The 15,989-nt window shown below is 40.3% G+C and overlaps 1 protein-coding gene across 3 annotated transcripts in view; it reads right to left on the bottom strand.

Annotated features, from left to right (window-relative positions):
- The window catches only part of eml2 (EMAP like 2), a 33,648-nt gene that overhangs the window by 7,563 nt on the left and 10,096 nt on the right, over positions 1 to 15,989 (bottom strand). Inside the window, exons 1-7 of one of the 3 annotated variants that reach the window (XM_017437158.3) lie at positions 13,532 to 13,669; positions 8,876 to 9,103; positions 7,963 to 8,080; positions 7,363 to 7,464; positions 1,732 to 1,760; positions 1,006 to 1,135; positions 302 to 451 (exon numbers count right to left, since the gene is read on the bottom strand). In XM_017437158.3, coding sequence (XP_017292647.1) covers positions 302 to 451; positions 1,006 to 1,135; positions 1,732 to 1,760; positions 7,363 to 7,464; positions 7,963 to 8,080; positions 8,876 to 9,103; positions 13,532 to 13,538 — 764 coding nt within the window. In that variant the 5' untranslated portion in view covers positions 13,539 to 13,669. Of the gene's footprint in view, positions 1 to 301; positions 452 to 1,005; positions 1,136 to 1,731; positions 1,761 to 6,306; positions 6,436 to 7,362; positions 7,465 to 7,962; positions 8,081 to 8,875; positions 9,104 to 13,531; positions 13,670 to 15,989 lie in introns of those variants that run through there. The other 2 variants (XM_017437160.3, XM_017437161.3) reach the window with 2 other exon arrangements.

Genomic DNA, 15,989 nt, shown 5'->3' with positions numbered 1-15,989 from the left:
GGGGGGGGGGGGGGAGCGTGAGAGAGGAAACGCCGACAGATGAGTCATTTTCCCAGCATGCCCCACGTGGCTCCAGGCGCAGAGCTCATCCAGGCCGTCAGCTGGAGACGGTTAATTAAACCACGGTTTTAATTACAGATAAGCAACGATTTTCACATGAAGAGATCCGTCTGCAAGAGTTAAATCAGTCCAGGAAATGAGTAAAGACATCAGTGCTGTTTGGAAAAGTAATTTTCCTTTAATCTCTGCCGCTGTTTGAGTTCAACGACTCCAGAGGTTTTTTTTAACTTTGCCTTCTCACCATTTGACATCGTCGTTGTGACCGAGGTAGTGTCTCTGCTGCTGCTCCTCGGTGTTGTACAGAACCACCACCGAGGCGTTGAAGTAAACGATCTCACCTGTGGGCAGCAGGTAGAGGTTGGAGCGGCAGTCCCGGCCGCGGTATCCGTACCTGGGTCGAGTCCGAGTCAGGGAACAACAACAGAATGTTTTATTCCTCAGCTGTCTCAGAAAAAAACTAAATATGATTCCAGAACTGCAGTTTCGGCCTCGTCGATGAAAAACAAACACATCAGCTGAAAGTAGCTAAACACTAGCTAGAAGCTAAAGGAGGAACCAGAGCTAAAGACGACAGAAACAGAGCCAGTTTGTTGAAGCAGAATTCAAAGATGATTTTGAAGAAACTGAGGATTTCTGAATGCATATCTATGGGGGAAATATTTGAAAAGCGTAAATGTAACAAAAACCAAAAGTCACAGCACCAATCTCCTGAATGAGCTGAACGTTTTGATATATAAACAGCTAAAATGGCACAAAGTGTGCAGAAGAAGTTGGATACAGAGAAAAGAACAGTGATTCAGCCGCCATGATGAGGAAATTAAAACATCTTTTATGACCAAAATTAAATAGTTAGTTACTTAAAAACAGAAACTAAAATAATAGTTTAGGCCTCCTTGATCACACGAATCTCCAGATCATTCCTGCGTCTCTCAGTTCGAAGGATACACCCACTGAAGTTTGAGTTTTTTGTCTGGGAGCGCCACCTTCTGGTCGAGGCTGAAGCTGCCGCGCTGCTGGTCGGGGACGTGCATGGTGACTGGGCGGCCTCGGAGGAACATCCTCACATAGCCGTCCTCTGGGGAACGAGAAAGAAGAGAGGGAAGAATGAACAGGGCCTTAAAGGTCAGACTTTTATCCCATTAACTCTGATTCCTGGATCAATACAACCAGAATTAACTGTTTCATCTCTCTTTGCCGACTCAAGCCTGTTTCAAACCTTTCCTTCCAGAAAGCTAACCAGTCTCTGTTAGATAAAATCGTTAAAACTGATACAAACAGAGCATAAACCTAAAAACACCAAACGTTTAGTTTGTTTCAAACCAAAAAGCTCCGTCAGGAGGCTCCACCTAAAGAAAACTAACTGAATGTTTGTCTAACACCTGGAAACACTGAAGATCAATAAATCCATACAGTTCTTTTAGAAAATATAAACAGCCTGCTTTAATTCTTAAATTTTCATCCTAACATTAAACATTGACTTTAGGAAAGATTTAAAACCTTACGGAGGTTGATAGAAGTCTAAATGAGAGTATTTATAGCAGGTTTTTTACTAATTTATCCAATCACAATGCTTTAAATGTTAATTAAAAGGCCATCCAATCCAGATTAATTATAAAGCAATGTCTGATATCATATACAACAACAAACCGACAGGGAATAAAGATTGTTTACCTGCATTGAAGGTGCATTCTTTGGATTTGCTGAAACAAAAAACAACATTTACTTTTAGAGTTGTATTTGGGCTCAAACAGATAATAAGGTACAGTGTTCTCTGAACCTTTTATTAAATTACTCCTGGCTGAGTGGTTTAATCCCTGCAGCCCTCATTAGTTTAACTGGACGCTCCGTCAGCAGAAACACAAAGACAGCACATCATATCATCCTGCTGACGAAGGCGGGTGGAGTCTTGAGTCCTCAAACAACAACATGCATTTTAACATAAAGCAGACCAGAAACTCATAAATTAATTTACAATCCTAAAAACCTGCAACACATTACAACTGGAAACTTTTAGTTTCATCTAGCTCCAACAACTAAGATATAGAAAATACACAATGAAAGCTAGTAGTCTAAAATCTTTTGAGGGGATCCGTTTTGGTGGCCTAGGATCGCATCTCTGCTTTTTGCAGATGATGTGGTCCTACTGGCTTCATCAGACCGTGATCTACAGCTCTCACTGGAGTGGTTCGCAGCCGGGATGAGGATCAGAGCCTCCAAATCCGAGGCCATGGTCTTGAGCCGGAAAAGGGTAGAGTGCCTTCTCCGGGTCGGGGAAGATGGAGGAGTTTAAGTATCTCGGGGTCTTGTTCACGAATGAGGGAAAATGGAGCGGGACATGGACAGGCGGATTGGTGCAGCGTCTGCAGTGAAGCGGGCGCTGTACCGATCTGTCGTGGTGAAGAGAGAGCTGAGTCAAAAAGCGAAGCTCTCGATTTACCGGTCGATCTACGTTCCTACCCTCATCTATGGTCACGAGCTTTGGGTAGTGACGGAAAGAACGAGATCGCGAATACAAGCGGCTGAAATGAGTTTCCTCCGCAGGGTGTCTGGGCTCTCCCTTAGAGATAGGGTGAGAAGCTCGGTCATCCGGGAGGGACTCAGAGTAGAGCCGCTGCTCCTCCACGTAGAGAGGAGCCAGCTGAGGTGGCTCAGGCATCTGGTGAGGACGCCTCCTGGACGCCTCCCTGGTGAGGTGTTCAGGGCACGTCCCACCGGGAGGAGGCCCAGAGGAAGACCCAGGACACGCTGGAGGGACTGGGAACGCCTTGGGATTCCCCCGGAGGAGCTGAACCAAGTGGCTGGGGAGAGGGAAGTCTGGGTCTCCCTGCTTAGGCTGCAAGGCTTATTTAAGGAACTGAGATAAGAATTGTAAATTTTCTGGAAAATTAGTGCTATATTTATTTGACAAAGACAAAATGACTTTAGGGGGAACAAAAAGAAAACAAAAACACCCAGAATGGCACAAAATGTCTATATTATTTAAGGGTTAATGAACAAAGTTTACATTTTTCTTGTTCGGCTACAACATCTGCTGTTAGCAGATAATGAAAATCATATTTATAAACATTTATAAACATTTATATTTAGCAGAACTGAGTTTAGCCTGTCGGTCCGGACCTCCAGGACAGTCCTGGTTCTGTATATTTTAAATGATAAACTGTGTGAAACTATCAGTCTGATTTATGATATTTGTATTAATTTTCACTCGTGTGCAGAAATAAGTGCTCACATTAAAACTTAATGGATTGTTTAGTTGATTTTTAGGGCTGTTTTTTTAACTTTAAAATCTTGAGTGCATATTATCTTCTTCTCCTTTGATGAGCAAGAAAAGAATAATAAAATCGGCTGAGCTTTTTAATGTGGCCGTTAAACAAAAGCCTTTTGATGGAAAGTCCTGTTGAAGCCAAGTCAACACAAAACTTTCTGCACATCTGACAAAAGATCTGGGTCACCAGATCTAAAAAGACAACTGATGATTCAGCCTCCTTGTCAAAGCAAATAGTTGGACCTGTCAATCAAAGCCTGTGGTTGTCTCATGAGCTGCTCCTGAATCAGCCGTCTGTCAACCAATCAGAGCAACTCGTCAGGATGCTGTCAACCAATCAGCTGACGAGAGGAAATCACTGAAAACTTGATGAGTTCACAATCCTATTTGGAAAAAGTGAAGGTCGTTGCTCTTTATTCTCACTAACGAGGCAGAACAAAGTTATTGTGTGAAAAGACAAGCGGAGGAAGCGTGAACGATCACGAGCAGAACATTTATGTTTCTCCAAGTCAATAAAAACCACATAAAGTGTCTTTTAGTCATTTCAAGTTTTCATAAAAAGGATCCATGAAGCAGAAAATGAGCCCCTGATGAGTCAGAAAGAGGAGATGAGAGCTGCTTTGTTTAAACCCAACATGAAGCTTCTGCAGGAGATTAAAGAGCGAACAGATGACGGATGTGACGACCTGAGCAGCTTCTGTTGTGTCTCTGGTCAGCTGCAGGACAACAGAACCACCACATAAAGACCCGTTTGTCTGCTGCGCGAGGATAACAAGGTGTGGCCCAACTGTAGCCCATGAAAGACAAATACTGTCCCCGGACCCGTAATTACAGCAGGGCATTCTGGGAAACTGGCTGCCAAACAGGGCAAATAACTCCATGTCTAAAACCCATTCACTGTAGGTGTGAGCCGCCGGGATTCCAGGAAAAGGGAATGCACAAACAAAACATTCGTTAGCATGTGGGACGGAGCGTTTAGCTGACATTTTCTGCCCGTTTGAACTCTGAAAACACAAAGAGAGGACAATTCCACCATTCTGCTGAGATTTTACTGAAATCTGAAGCTGCAGAAGAACTTTTCACCTCACCATGGACACAGTTTACTTGGCTGGAAGGATGGGACAGTATCAGTATATCAACACAATCCTGCAATAATCATTAACCAGGAAGGCAGTTTTAAAATGAAAAGCAAATCAAGCGTAATGAGGATGTGTAATCTCTTTCCCTCCACTGTCATCAGGCATTATTTCACGGTTATAAAAAAAAACCTTTCTTTTCTTTAGATGGTTAATTGTTCAGGTCAGTGTTTTCTCTCTTTCAGAGTCCCAGAAAATCTGCTCAAGTTGTTTTACTTTTATTCATTCATTATTAATGATAACTTCCATTAGGAAAGACCACAAACTTTTTCCTTTATCAATATTTTGTTTCTGTTTCCAACAGAATCCAGCCAATCACTGATGCCCTCGTCTCCTTCAAAAGACACAAACTCTTCGTCCTTTTTAAGGCTCCTATGCAGGACAGAAGGGTTCAGGCTTGTAGTTAGCTGAAGATGCACTGAAAACCAGGTGTGAACAGCCCCTTACAGTCCTGGAAGGATGTGGAGCTGCTGCTTTTTAGTGAACTTCTCTTTCAACCAGCGAGATGATTTCCATGAAACATGAGTGAAAGAAGGTTTTACTGAAGTCACGTAAATCAAAATGAAAGCGTGAGGATCCCTGTCGCTGTTTTAAAAGGACTCAACAATCACGTGGGACAAACTGCTGCGAAACAAACGAGGAGGAAAGAGATTCTGCAGAATCACTAATGGGCTGAGGCCCCCTGAACTGTGGGATCTGTGGGAGCGCTCAAATCTGCATCCATTTGCTGATCCATTAGGATTTACAGGAAGTGCTGCTGCAAACTTAAATGTACAAATATTTCTTCACATTTTCCCTCAGCTGATGCAAATTATACAATCAGACTTTTATGTTGCAGAAGACTCGTTTCCTCTGAGAATGTAGAATCAGATGATGCAGACAGTTTTTTATTTTATCACTCATCTATATAAGTGTATGGCAGTGTTTTCTTTTTATTTGAAATAAGGAAATCTCAGATCAGGTTTTGCACTAAATTAAAGCTATGTTTAACTAACTTCTAGTAGTGCAAAATGTTTCCCTTTAATCAATCCAAAAACACATCTGCTGCATGTTAATCAGGAAGTCCAATCGAAGCTATCGGCATCAATAACTTCGACATCTGTCCCGTACAGCTTCAGCCTTTAGGCGCCGTGCAGAGTTTCTGTTGATTATTAATCAGAATAATCAGAGGCAGTTCATGCAAATAAAACCACCGTCGGTTGTAGGATTCAGGCGTAAGAACAACGAATGAGAAACCTTTCTTTTCTGTCAACAGCATCCGTCAGAATTATTAGTTAACTGATAGGATCCCAACATAAAATGACTAATTTTCTGCCACTTTTATCTATGCCTCAACTGTTTGTGTGTTTTATAATAAACATTAAAGCTGCAACAACTAATAAAACACAAAGTCAGATTCCAGTCTTTCACCTGCAAACTAATTAAGACATGATTTAATTAGTTATTTTGAGCCACCTGATGCCAACAGACTCCTGCTTGTTTTATTCATGTCAGCACGCCGCCCCTCCCTGCAGCCGCAGAAACCAGCTGCATCGAGCCGTTTGCGTGACAACAGTTTCATGAAGCTACTTCCTCAGGCTGTTGTGAGCAACTAAAACTGTGTGCTTAACTTCAGGAGGTTTAAACTGAAAGTGTTTCAGCAGAGAACCAAGCCGGACCTCACTGAGCAAACAGCAGTCCAGTCAAACACTGATCAAACAACAGCTGGAAGCAAAAATCTGTCTTTTGTTTTTAAAGATATTACAGCTGATTAACATCAGACTGAAGCTACACAAATATCTGAGTGATGCATCAGTAAATAAACCTTCTCCACAGCCCTGCTTCTGTCATAAAGGTGATGTTTACCTGGAGGATCGCTTCATGTCTGCCAGGTTTCCGTTAGAGAGTCAGCAGCAGTCAGAGAGGCTTCTGTCCTGTTCAACAACCACAGCAACACAACAACTTCCTCCTTCGCCCAGCCAACTTTAAGCTCACCATGTCAGCCAATCAGAAGACAGCTTCCAACTGGAGCCACGCCCACACCACCCAGAAACCACACCCCCTGGTTACTAAGAACTGCTGGAAATTTGATCCATCAGCCGAAAGAGAGGAGAGGAGGGGGAAAAGGAAAGGTTTCAATGTTTTTCTTAAATAAAAATACTAAAGATTTTATTTTAAAAGGAGATACTGTAAAAATTATTTTAGGCAAATTATTAAAATACAGACAGATGATGTGAAAAACATTTATTTGCCGCTGTTGTAACTAAAATATATTCATTTGGCTGTAAAATAAACCTAATTCAGTGTTCATCAGGATAAAATTGGACTCAAAACTTTGTGATTTAAAAACCTGGATGGAGTAATGTGGCCGACAGCTGCACTAATTCATGGTTTTTTCCTCAATAGCTTCCATGTCTTCAAATCAGGTGATGAAAAATTAATGTTGAATTCTTTCATTGGACAGGAGTAATAAGACACCTCGTGAAACAATTCAACATTAATTTTTCATCACTTGGTCCAAAGACAGGGAAGACATTTCTTTCAAAACAAATAAAAAGCTTTAAAATTAGGTGCCTTATTTGTCTAGTGAAACAATTCAACATTAACTTTTCTGTAACGGCAGCGTTTTTTCTGTTTGTGTGTTTTGAAATTGGCAGCATTCGTGTGTTGACAGCACATTTAGCTGTTTGCAGCACGTTTAGCTGTTTGCAGCACATTCAGTCGTTTGCAGCACGTTTAGCTGTCTGCAGCACGTTTAGCTGTTTGCGGCACATTTAGCTGTTTGCGGCACGTTTAGCTGTTTGCGGCACGTTTAGCTGTTTGCGGCACGTTTAGCTGTTTGCGGCACGTTTAGCTGTTTGCGGCACGTTTAGCTGTTTGCTGCACGTTTGCACCCGTCAGCCACCGTACTTCAGCCGTTACCTTTTCCCACCAGAGGAGCTGCTGGAGGAGGTGGTTCGGCTCCGACTCTCGGCTGCCATCTCTCTCCTGACCAGAGTCAGTCGCTCTGTCGACATGCTCTTCCTGAAGGGGGGAAACGTTCACAGAGCTCCGTTTATCATCAACATCAAAGCTTAAAAATGTGATTTATTATTCTGTGCCTTTAAGAGCTGCAGTTTGAAATCTGCTGCCAGTTTTATTAGGATAAAAAACAACTACAACTTTAAAATAGTCTGGTTTGGATACCAAATAAAATGATTAGAAACAAACAAAGAAATCACATTATTACATCTGGTTTATATGAACTGAGTCAAAGCAAAGATCTGTTGCTTCGAGGCTAAACTACAGCAGAATATGAGAACATCGTGTAAATGTGTCAGATTTTAGCCACACAGACTGACTCTCCAGCAGGTTGATGGTGCAAAATACATAAAGTACTTTTCAACAGATAAACAACTAACAAAAGGCACAAGATTGATAAAAATGCATAAATGAATATTATCTTTTTCCTACTTTGTGTACTGTAAACTCTGGACTAAAATAAATCATTCAGTTTAGGCAGTAATTCATTTCTAATCCTACCTTTTAATGGATTGTAGCACCTCCTTCTTTGGAGATGAAGGAGAGGAAAGGAGGCGTTTCTGTTGAACGTAGCCGTTACTCAGAGGTCTAGAGGGAAGAGCCTGCAGGAGCTGCCGAACTGAGAGAAAACAAACCAGAAAGATTTACTGTTTGACATAATACTCCGTTCATCGTTAAACCTTTGTTGTTTCCACACCCATCTCATTCTGATTTACTTTAAGACTCTTAAACAAACATCAACTTAAAATAGAGTCATAAGTCTGATTCTTTCTGGTCACTTTTCTTAGTTTGAAACCAAACTGTAATAATAATAAACACATTTCAGCTCTCCTGTTGTCAGTTCTTCATGGCTCCTTGTGGGGGCGCTGAACACGAGAATGAGAGAAATTTGACTGAAGTTAATCAGCTGAAGAAGATAAGATTACAAGCAGACCTGATACTTTAACTTCTCAAGAGTACTATTCATAGTTTATTTATAGTTTGAGAAATTAGGATGCATCATTTTAGGCTTGAGTAATTTATCATTTGTTGCTGTACTGTGAGAAAATGAGTTTTAAAGACAATCAGCATCAAACTGAAGAGCATCCTGTGGTTCTAAGCAATGTTCAGTTTTTATTGTCTTTTTACCAGAAATATATAAACACAGATATGAGGAGAGAAGACAGAGCCTGAAATAACAATATATTGTATTTATGTGGCTTTTTAAATCCTTTTAAAGTACATTCTTGGTAATTTATTACTATTTTCATAATATATATATATATATATATATATATACTTCTTTAAACCACACAATTAGGATGTATAAGGTGATAGTCTTTAAGTTAAATAATTTTTTGAACACACTGTAGCATTTCTCATCGCGGTTCAACAGAAGTGCAGAGAAAGAGAGTTAAAGGGTGAAGTTCTTCACCTTTGGTCGGAGGTGTAGACGCTGCAGCAGCCACAGGCCTCCTCCCAGCGTGAGCGCCTGCTGGTTGGATCCCCTGGTTCTGCTCCTCGCAGTGACCAAGGCGACGCAGAGCATCGGCCAGAGCCGCCTTCAGCAGCTGGATCTCGTCCTCCTGCAGCTGCAGCCTCTGCTCCAGGTGGGAAACTCTGTCCTCCATGTCCATGTTACTGCTGGCTGACACCGTGTCATCTGCACAGGAGAGGGGACGGAGTTTCAGCTCAGAGCGTCACAAAAGATCAGGAACAGAACCTAAAGCTTCAGAGATAATCAAAAAGGGGGAAGGATTAGTTGTCTCTGTTTTCTTCAGGAGATGATTGCAAAGTGAGCTCCAGCCGTAAGTGAATGATGCCCAGTTACCTTGCTTTCTACCTCAAGATCAACATTAATCTGAATTTCAGAGAACTGGGACTGCTGGGGACTAGTTGGCAACTTCAAACAGCAGGAAAATTCTGGACCAGTTTGTTTTATTGACTCTTTTTTATCATCGGCGTGGTTTTTAGGAAAGGTGTAGAAATGCAGCTCAGAGCTCTGGAGACGAGTTGAAGACGACCATGAAACAGTTCAGGTGAGTCCAGGATGACGATGATGATGATGATGATGATGAGTTCAGGTGAGTTGAAGATGTTCTGAACATGTTCAGGCTGAAGAACTAAGTCAGTTTGGGGTACTCAGTCCTTTTTTTGCACCTGTAGTTTCCTTTTTCCAGACACACTTTGTTCATGTTTTTAAGTCTTTTTTTAGATAAGAAGATTAGGCTTTCTGTTTGTTCTTCTGCTTGCAGAGTAAACATGATCCAGGCTGGGTTTTATTATATTAATTTCCTTCATTTGACACAAACTCCCGAGCTTCTCTCCCCCACATTGTGCTTCTTGTGTATAACTATTAAATTTATATATTTTACACCTTTAAAACAAACAAAACTTGCAAAAAACACTTCACTAAATAAATAAAAGGGAATAGTAAAGCAACAACCACAATGAAAAGATAACCTGGTACTTTGACTTTACTATAATACTTTTATTCATAGTTAGAGATATTTAAATGGATTATTTTAAGATTAACTAACATATTTATAACTTATTGCTGAATATTCATATATTATTAGTATTTAACTTGAAACATCAAAGTCCTTTGGGATCTTTAATCACTAGACATGTATTTATTAATGCAATGTTGTTTTTTTCTAACTGTATTTCTTGGAGCTGCTGACACCAACATCGTCTGAAACTCCATCAGTTTAATTGTCCACCCTCCTCCTCCTCCTCTTCCTCGCTGTGTTGAACACAAGCCAATTTAGAAAAGGCAAACGGCCCGCTGCAGATTATTCATCTGACCCAAATCAGCAGATTACAGCCTGAAAAGACCCAAAAACAAGTTTTAAATCCAATAAAACATCACAGCGAACGAAATGACGAGAGTCAAAGTTTAAACAGCTGTGAATCTGACAGAAACTGATTCATTAACGAGTTTAAGCGTTTTTAAAAACTTCTAAAATGTGTTGAGATTAAAGACGGGCGCTTGATTTTTAAATATTTCAATTGGATAAATCTAAAGAATGAATGCAACCATCATGACCATTATTTGTTTGTTTTTTATACTGAAAGAAAAATTGAATGTTTACAGACAAATCTGAGGTGTTTTTGCTTCAAATCCAGCTTAATTTTCTTTGAATTTTAATACATTTTTTGTAAAAATCTCTGAATTTAGAACCTTTTTAATTTAGTGAAGTTCAGTGTTTAAATGTGGAAAAACATAAAAACATATACATGATGATAATTCATAATTTGGGCAACCATCAGTTTCACGCCTCAGAAATGTTTATGAAAAGACAAAAGTTTATTTTGTCAGCAGAAGTCACCTGTTTTAACAAACTAATAAAGTTGTGTTTAAAAAATAAATTTATACGCAGACAGACAGATGGAAAATATTATAGTTTTCTCTTTTAAAAAAACATTTTGCATCACTTACTTAGAACTGCACTCAGACTTTATCAAAAGTGTTATTTATTTTAAAGTCATGGACACTTTGACTTAAACGTCAGACTTGAAGAAGAAGCCTCGGACCGATAAACGTGAGCATGAAGACCGAGCCCACGGACACATGAAGTACTGTTACCTTTACTGTAGTACATTTCACAGTCAAATGAAGGCAGGAAAATCAAGCTGCTGGTTTACATAAAATGATCAGCGTCGGGGGGATTTGCATGGCAGAAATGAAACCAGCAGGATCCTGTTGATTATCTTTAGTTTGGATCAGCCTTTCTCTTCTTTATCAGGAAGGCCAGGTCGGGCAGATCTCACTCTTTAAAACTCCACCAGTTCATAAAAGCTTTTTATTCCGGTTTAAAACATTATTTCCAGTCAACGAACCAACTGGAAACTGACCAGTACTGCAGTTTGTGACAGATGATGCAGGAAATGAATGGAAATATTCCAGTGCGATGAGATAAAAAGGTTAAATCAATTTCAGCAAAGTGAGAAAACTAATTTTAGTGAATAAAGCAGGAGAGGACAGAAGGTTGGTGGGAGTCAGAGAATAATAATTAATTTTGAGCTGATTGCTGCAGTGATTATGTTGATCTAAACATTAACTTTACTGTCACACGTCTGAGGCTACTGGTTTTATTTGAGTGCCTTTTAAGTAATTAAACCCGAAACACCACAGAGCACACAAAGAATACCTCAGACGTGTGGTAAATAATGCCAAGCAGAATTTGTTTGCAAAGAGGAACGTTTACAGGAGCTGCATCTTCAGAGCATGAGATGAACTCACTGTGGGAACTCAGCTTTGAGCCTAATCGTAATCTTTTAAAAATGTGCAAATGTTCTGATATGAACTCGTCAAAGTTAATAGGTCACCAGGCACGCTAACAGCTCTCGAACGTTGGCACTTTGGACCACAGATTGCACAAAAAGACCACGGCCAGCAGGCTTGAGATGTGAAGCCAATGAGGGGCATCGTCCATCAGCCTCGCATTCAAAAAGCCTCAAATTATCTGATGTCATGTGAAATTACAAGACATGAAGGTGTTGTTAGCTAGATTCACCTTTAACCTGCAGAAAAAAGTCCCATAATTTGAAAGTTGTCCGGTCTCCTGGTCGATGTGAAGATTCAGACTCACCCTGCAGCTCTAACCTTCAAGCAAAACAGCTAAATGCTACCAGGTGATAACAGTAAACTCTCCTCCAATCACAGCAAAGATCGATGCTAAACTTCAGGTTTCTGAACCGTTCTGAAACATTTATGTCAAAGTGGCTGAATCTAAATCTTTTAGAGACGAGTTGAACATATTATTATGTTCATTTATTGTTTGTTACTTCACACCTTTTTACACCGTCTTGTACAAAAAGCATCTGATCCGTGGAGTAAATGGAGAAGCTGCACCTCATTTTCATAAAAAGGACTTAAAATCAACATGTCTCTCAGTAATAAGATGATGCGTTTAGTGTTTGTTGGTTGTAATTTTATTTCTGTTAAAAATAAAGTCTAAATCTGAGACACCACCTCCCTCAAACTTTGAGTTGGTGCCGGCTAAAAGTGTGAATAATGTGGTGCAGCTCTTTCAGACAGAATAAATAACAATAATAAACAACTTATCAGACAATAAAATAGTGCAAGATATCCACAAGTTCCTAAAACTGGATGCCTGCTACATGTGAAGGAGTGTGACACAAAAAAAACATAATTAATTCAGCCTAAAAGTGAAGGTTTTGTTTCTATAAATTCAGATCTACTTCGGTCTTACATGTTGTCACCATCACTTTTACATCATAATATATCCTGTTAGAGTGTCTGCAAAGATCTTATAGATGTAATTTATCATTAAATGTAAATATTACTGATTTTGGTGTCCTATTTTTTAACACAGGCGCTCGCTGAACTGAGGCTTATTGTTACCGAAACAAAACCTCCTTATTCTGGTCATCTGATTCTTTAAGGTTGCTGGAATGTTAAATACTCTTTGCTCAGCTTTTTAAACAGCTTTTATGCTAATTATTTCTATTCTAAAGAGTAATTTCTGCCATTATGAGCTGTTGAATGTTAAATAAAAAGCAGAAAGCTGAATATTTAAGAAGGAAAAAGAGTAACCAAAGACCAGCAGGGTTCACCTTCATGTCCATCTGTTTCAGAGGTACGGCACTTTTCATTTTCGTCCTTGGATTACCATAAAATACACACTCACACTGTCACTGTGGCATTATGTTACTCAGCCTGAGGTCACACCTACTTGATATTCGAACTTCCTTTTCTGTGCCAGCGCAGACAAATGTTACTGTAAAGCCAAAGTCAGCTGATGTGAGGCTGATTCAGACATCAGGAAACAGAAATAAACTGAAGAACAAAGGAGGAGGAGAGGAGACGGAGGGGAGACAGAGGGGAGACGGAGGGGAGACAGAGGGGAGACGGAGGGGAGACGGAGAGGAGACGGAGGGGAGACAGAGGGGAGACGGAGGGGAGACAGAGGGGAGACGGAGGGGAGACGGAGAGGAGACGGAGGGGAGACGTGTGGCTGGGTGAAGGCAGACAGATGAACAATGGGAGGTTGCTGAAAGGATGCTGAAATATTCATTCATGCAGCGGTGAAGTGATGATGAAGGTGGAGCTCGTCTTCCCTACCTGCCATTTGTCCCGCTCTGATTGTCCGGTCACTCCTCCTGTCAATCAAGAGGTCAGGCTGTCCACAGAGCAAACAGTCGCTCAGTCAGGATGTCCACTTTCTCCAACTAGATTCCTTCTACGCCCCCTCCCACCTCCATCTGGATCACACACTCCCTTCCCTACAAACACACACACATCACCTCCTCTCCCGCTGAACCACTCCCTCCTCCAGCTCCACTTCCTCCTTTATCCCTCCCCCCTTCCCTCTCATCTTTTCATCCTCTTTGCCTCCCCCCTCCTCCTCCCCCTGTCTCATTAGCTGAAAGGCAGGGAGAGTGGAGACAGAAGGGGGCGGAGCCTGGCTCAGGGCCACCTTCACACAAGCTGCACCAACATCAGCATCTGAACAGCCAGGCACCACCAGGAGGAGATGCTGCAGAGCCGGGATCAGTGATTACCGACACAGAGCACCACCCACAGCTTTTCCTTTTGTCAACAAACTCAACTTTAAGATGAATCCACCTTTCGGAGCCCAACAGGGACCGGAGTCCTGCTGCAACATCTGCATACTCGAATAAAACCCTCGCAGGTTTTCAGCAGCTTTAAAATGCAATAATCCCTCAGGAGATCTGCCAGATCAGGGATATAAAAAAAAACACTTTAACGTTTAAAGTTTTCAGCAGAAGCAGACACATTCTTGTGCAGGTTTGCACAACGTGGCAACATGGCCGCTTATTACCTGCGACACATTGCAGTTAGTTAGTTTATGGAAAAAGATGGACAAATAAATGACAAACAGTATAAACCAGTTTAAGTTCTTTAAGTCGTTTTCAGAGATTAAAATGAGACAAAAATAACCTGTTGCTGAATTCTGGGTATGATTTGTGTTAATCAGCTGCAGATGTTCATCTGTCTGCAACATTCTGTGTAAAATATAAAGATATATTCTCACATACTGTTTAGTTGTGAGGCTAATAATGCTGCCAAACATCAACATCCATATTTAATCACTTTGATGAGGCTTTTAATTATCCTGACTTGCAGTAAAAGAAGACTGAATGTTGTTTATTTAAGTCACTTTGCAGAAAGGTTCCTGTTAAATAAAAATGGTTTAATTTAACTTTACCTGCGTCAGAAAATGCCTTCAAAGTGCAAAAACAACCCCAGACTGGCTGAGAATGACTCACAACAACCAGCTCGGCTGCTTCCACACAGAAGCTGGATTTCGGCCACTTTTTAAAGCTCATCAATCAGCCGTGCTGTGCATACTTAATCAATTACCAAGTCAGAGAGCAGAGATGCAGCAGCCGACTGGAGGCCATTATTTAGGTTTTTAAGGGTGAACGCTCATCTGTAACTTCTTCTAAGTGCTGTTAAATATGTTTATTTCAGTCAGCAGTTATTGTTATATTCAATATCAACCACCAACTAATTTACTACCCTTTAGAATTTGTTGTCATTAAAGGCTTGCATATTATATATTTTCTTTGGTTATGCCATATTTGTCTTATTTGCTTGGAAATTTGGGGAAATGCAACTAAAAAAACCATTGATATTTTAGTTAAGTTGCAAAAAAAAAGCTATACGGCTTATTAATAAGGTGGGATATTGTGAACCAACTGATAAACTCTTTATTCAAGGTAATACATTAAAATTTAAAGATATTGGAAATATAAAAATATTGGAAATAATGCATAAAGCACTGAACAAAAGACTTCCTTCCTGTATTCAGAAATTATTTAAATTAAGACAGAAGAAATATAATTTGCGAGGTTTGTTTATATTTGAATGTGCAGAAGAGAAAAGTCGGGTAAAGTCCAGGTGTGACACTATGGAATGACCTGAATGATGATTTTAAATTATGTTCTTTTTTGTGAGTTTTAAAAGAGCTTTAAAATGTAAATTGATAAAATCTTACGCTGTTAGTTAGATATATATAGGTATTGTGAAGATATCTTGATAGGTTGTTAGGCAAGAATAAGCTTTGGCTTCAGCCCATTCCTTTTTTGGTAAATTATGGGTTTGTTTATTGTATTTTTTATTTCTTGTGTTTAATGTTGATAATTTACCAAAATAAAGTGAATTGACTGATTGTCATTGAGATAAATGTAGATTATTATAGAGTTTAAATTGCAGGATATCGCTAAGAAAGCATTAACTAATATCTCAAACCTCATTTATAATTCCTCGGTTATTAAATCTGCTTTAAACATTTGCGAACTGTTTGTTTCTTGGACAGCAGAATAAAAATGTCCATCAAGTCGTCGTCTTTTCGTCCTTCCCTTGAATGAAAGCAGCGCCGGTCGGCCTCGGCGCTGCAGTGACTGACAGCTCCTCACACACCCTGCCTCCGTCATCCGTCACATCCATCTGAAGGAACAGACTGTTCTCTGCAGGTCCCACTCCATCCCTCTCCCTGCGTGGTTCTCTGCGTAGCTCCACCAGTTTCCTGTAGGAGGCGCTGCAACTGTGTGCA

This window comes from Kryptolebias marmoratus, linkage group LG2 (assembly GCF_001649575.2).
Source record: "Kryptolebias marmoratus isolate JLee-2015 linkage group LG2, ASM164957v2, whole genome shotgun sequence".
In the NCBI taxonomy this organism is placed as follows: Eukaryota; Metazoa; Chordata; class Actinopteri; order Cyprinodontiformes; family Rivulidae; genus Kryptolebias; species Kryptolebias marmoratus.
The sequence above is the reverse complement of the archived record's forward strand: the minus strand, read 5'-3'. Positions and strand labels throughout refer to the sequence as shown.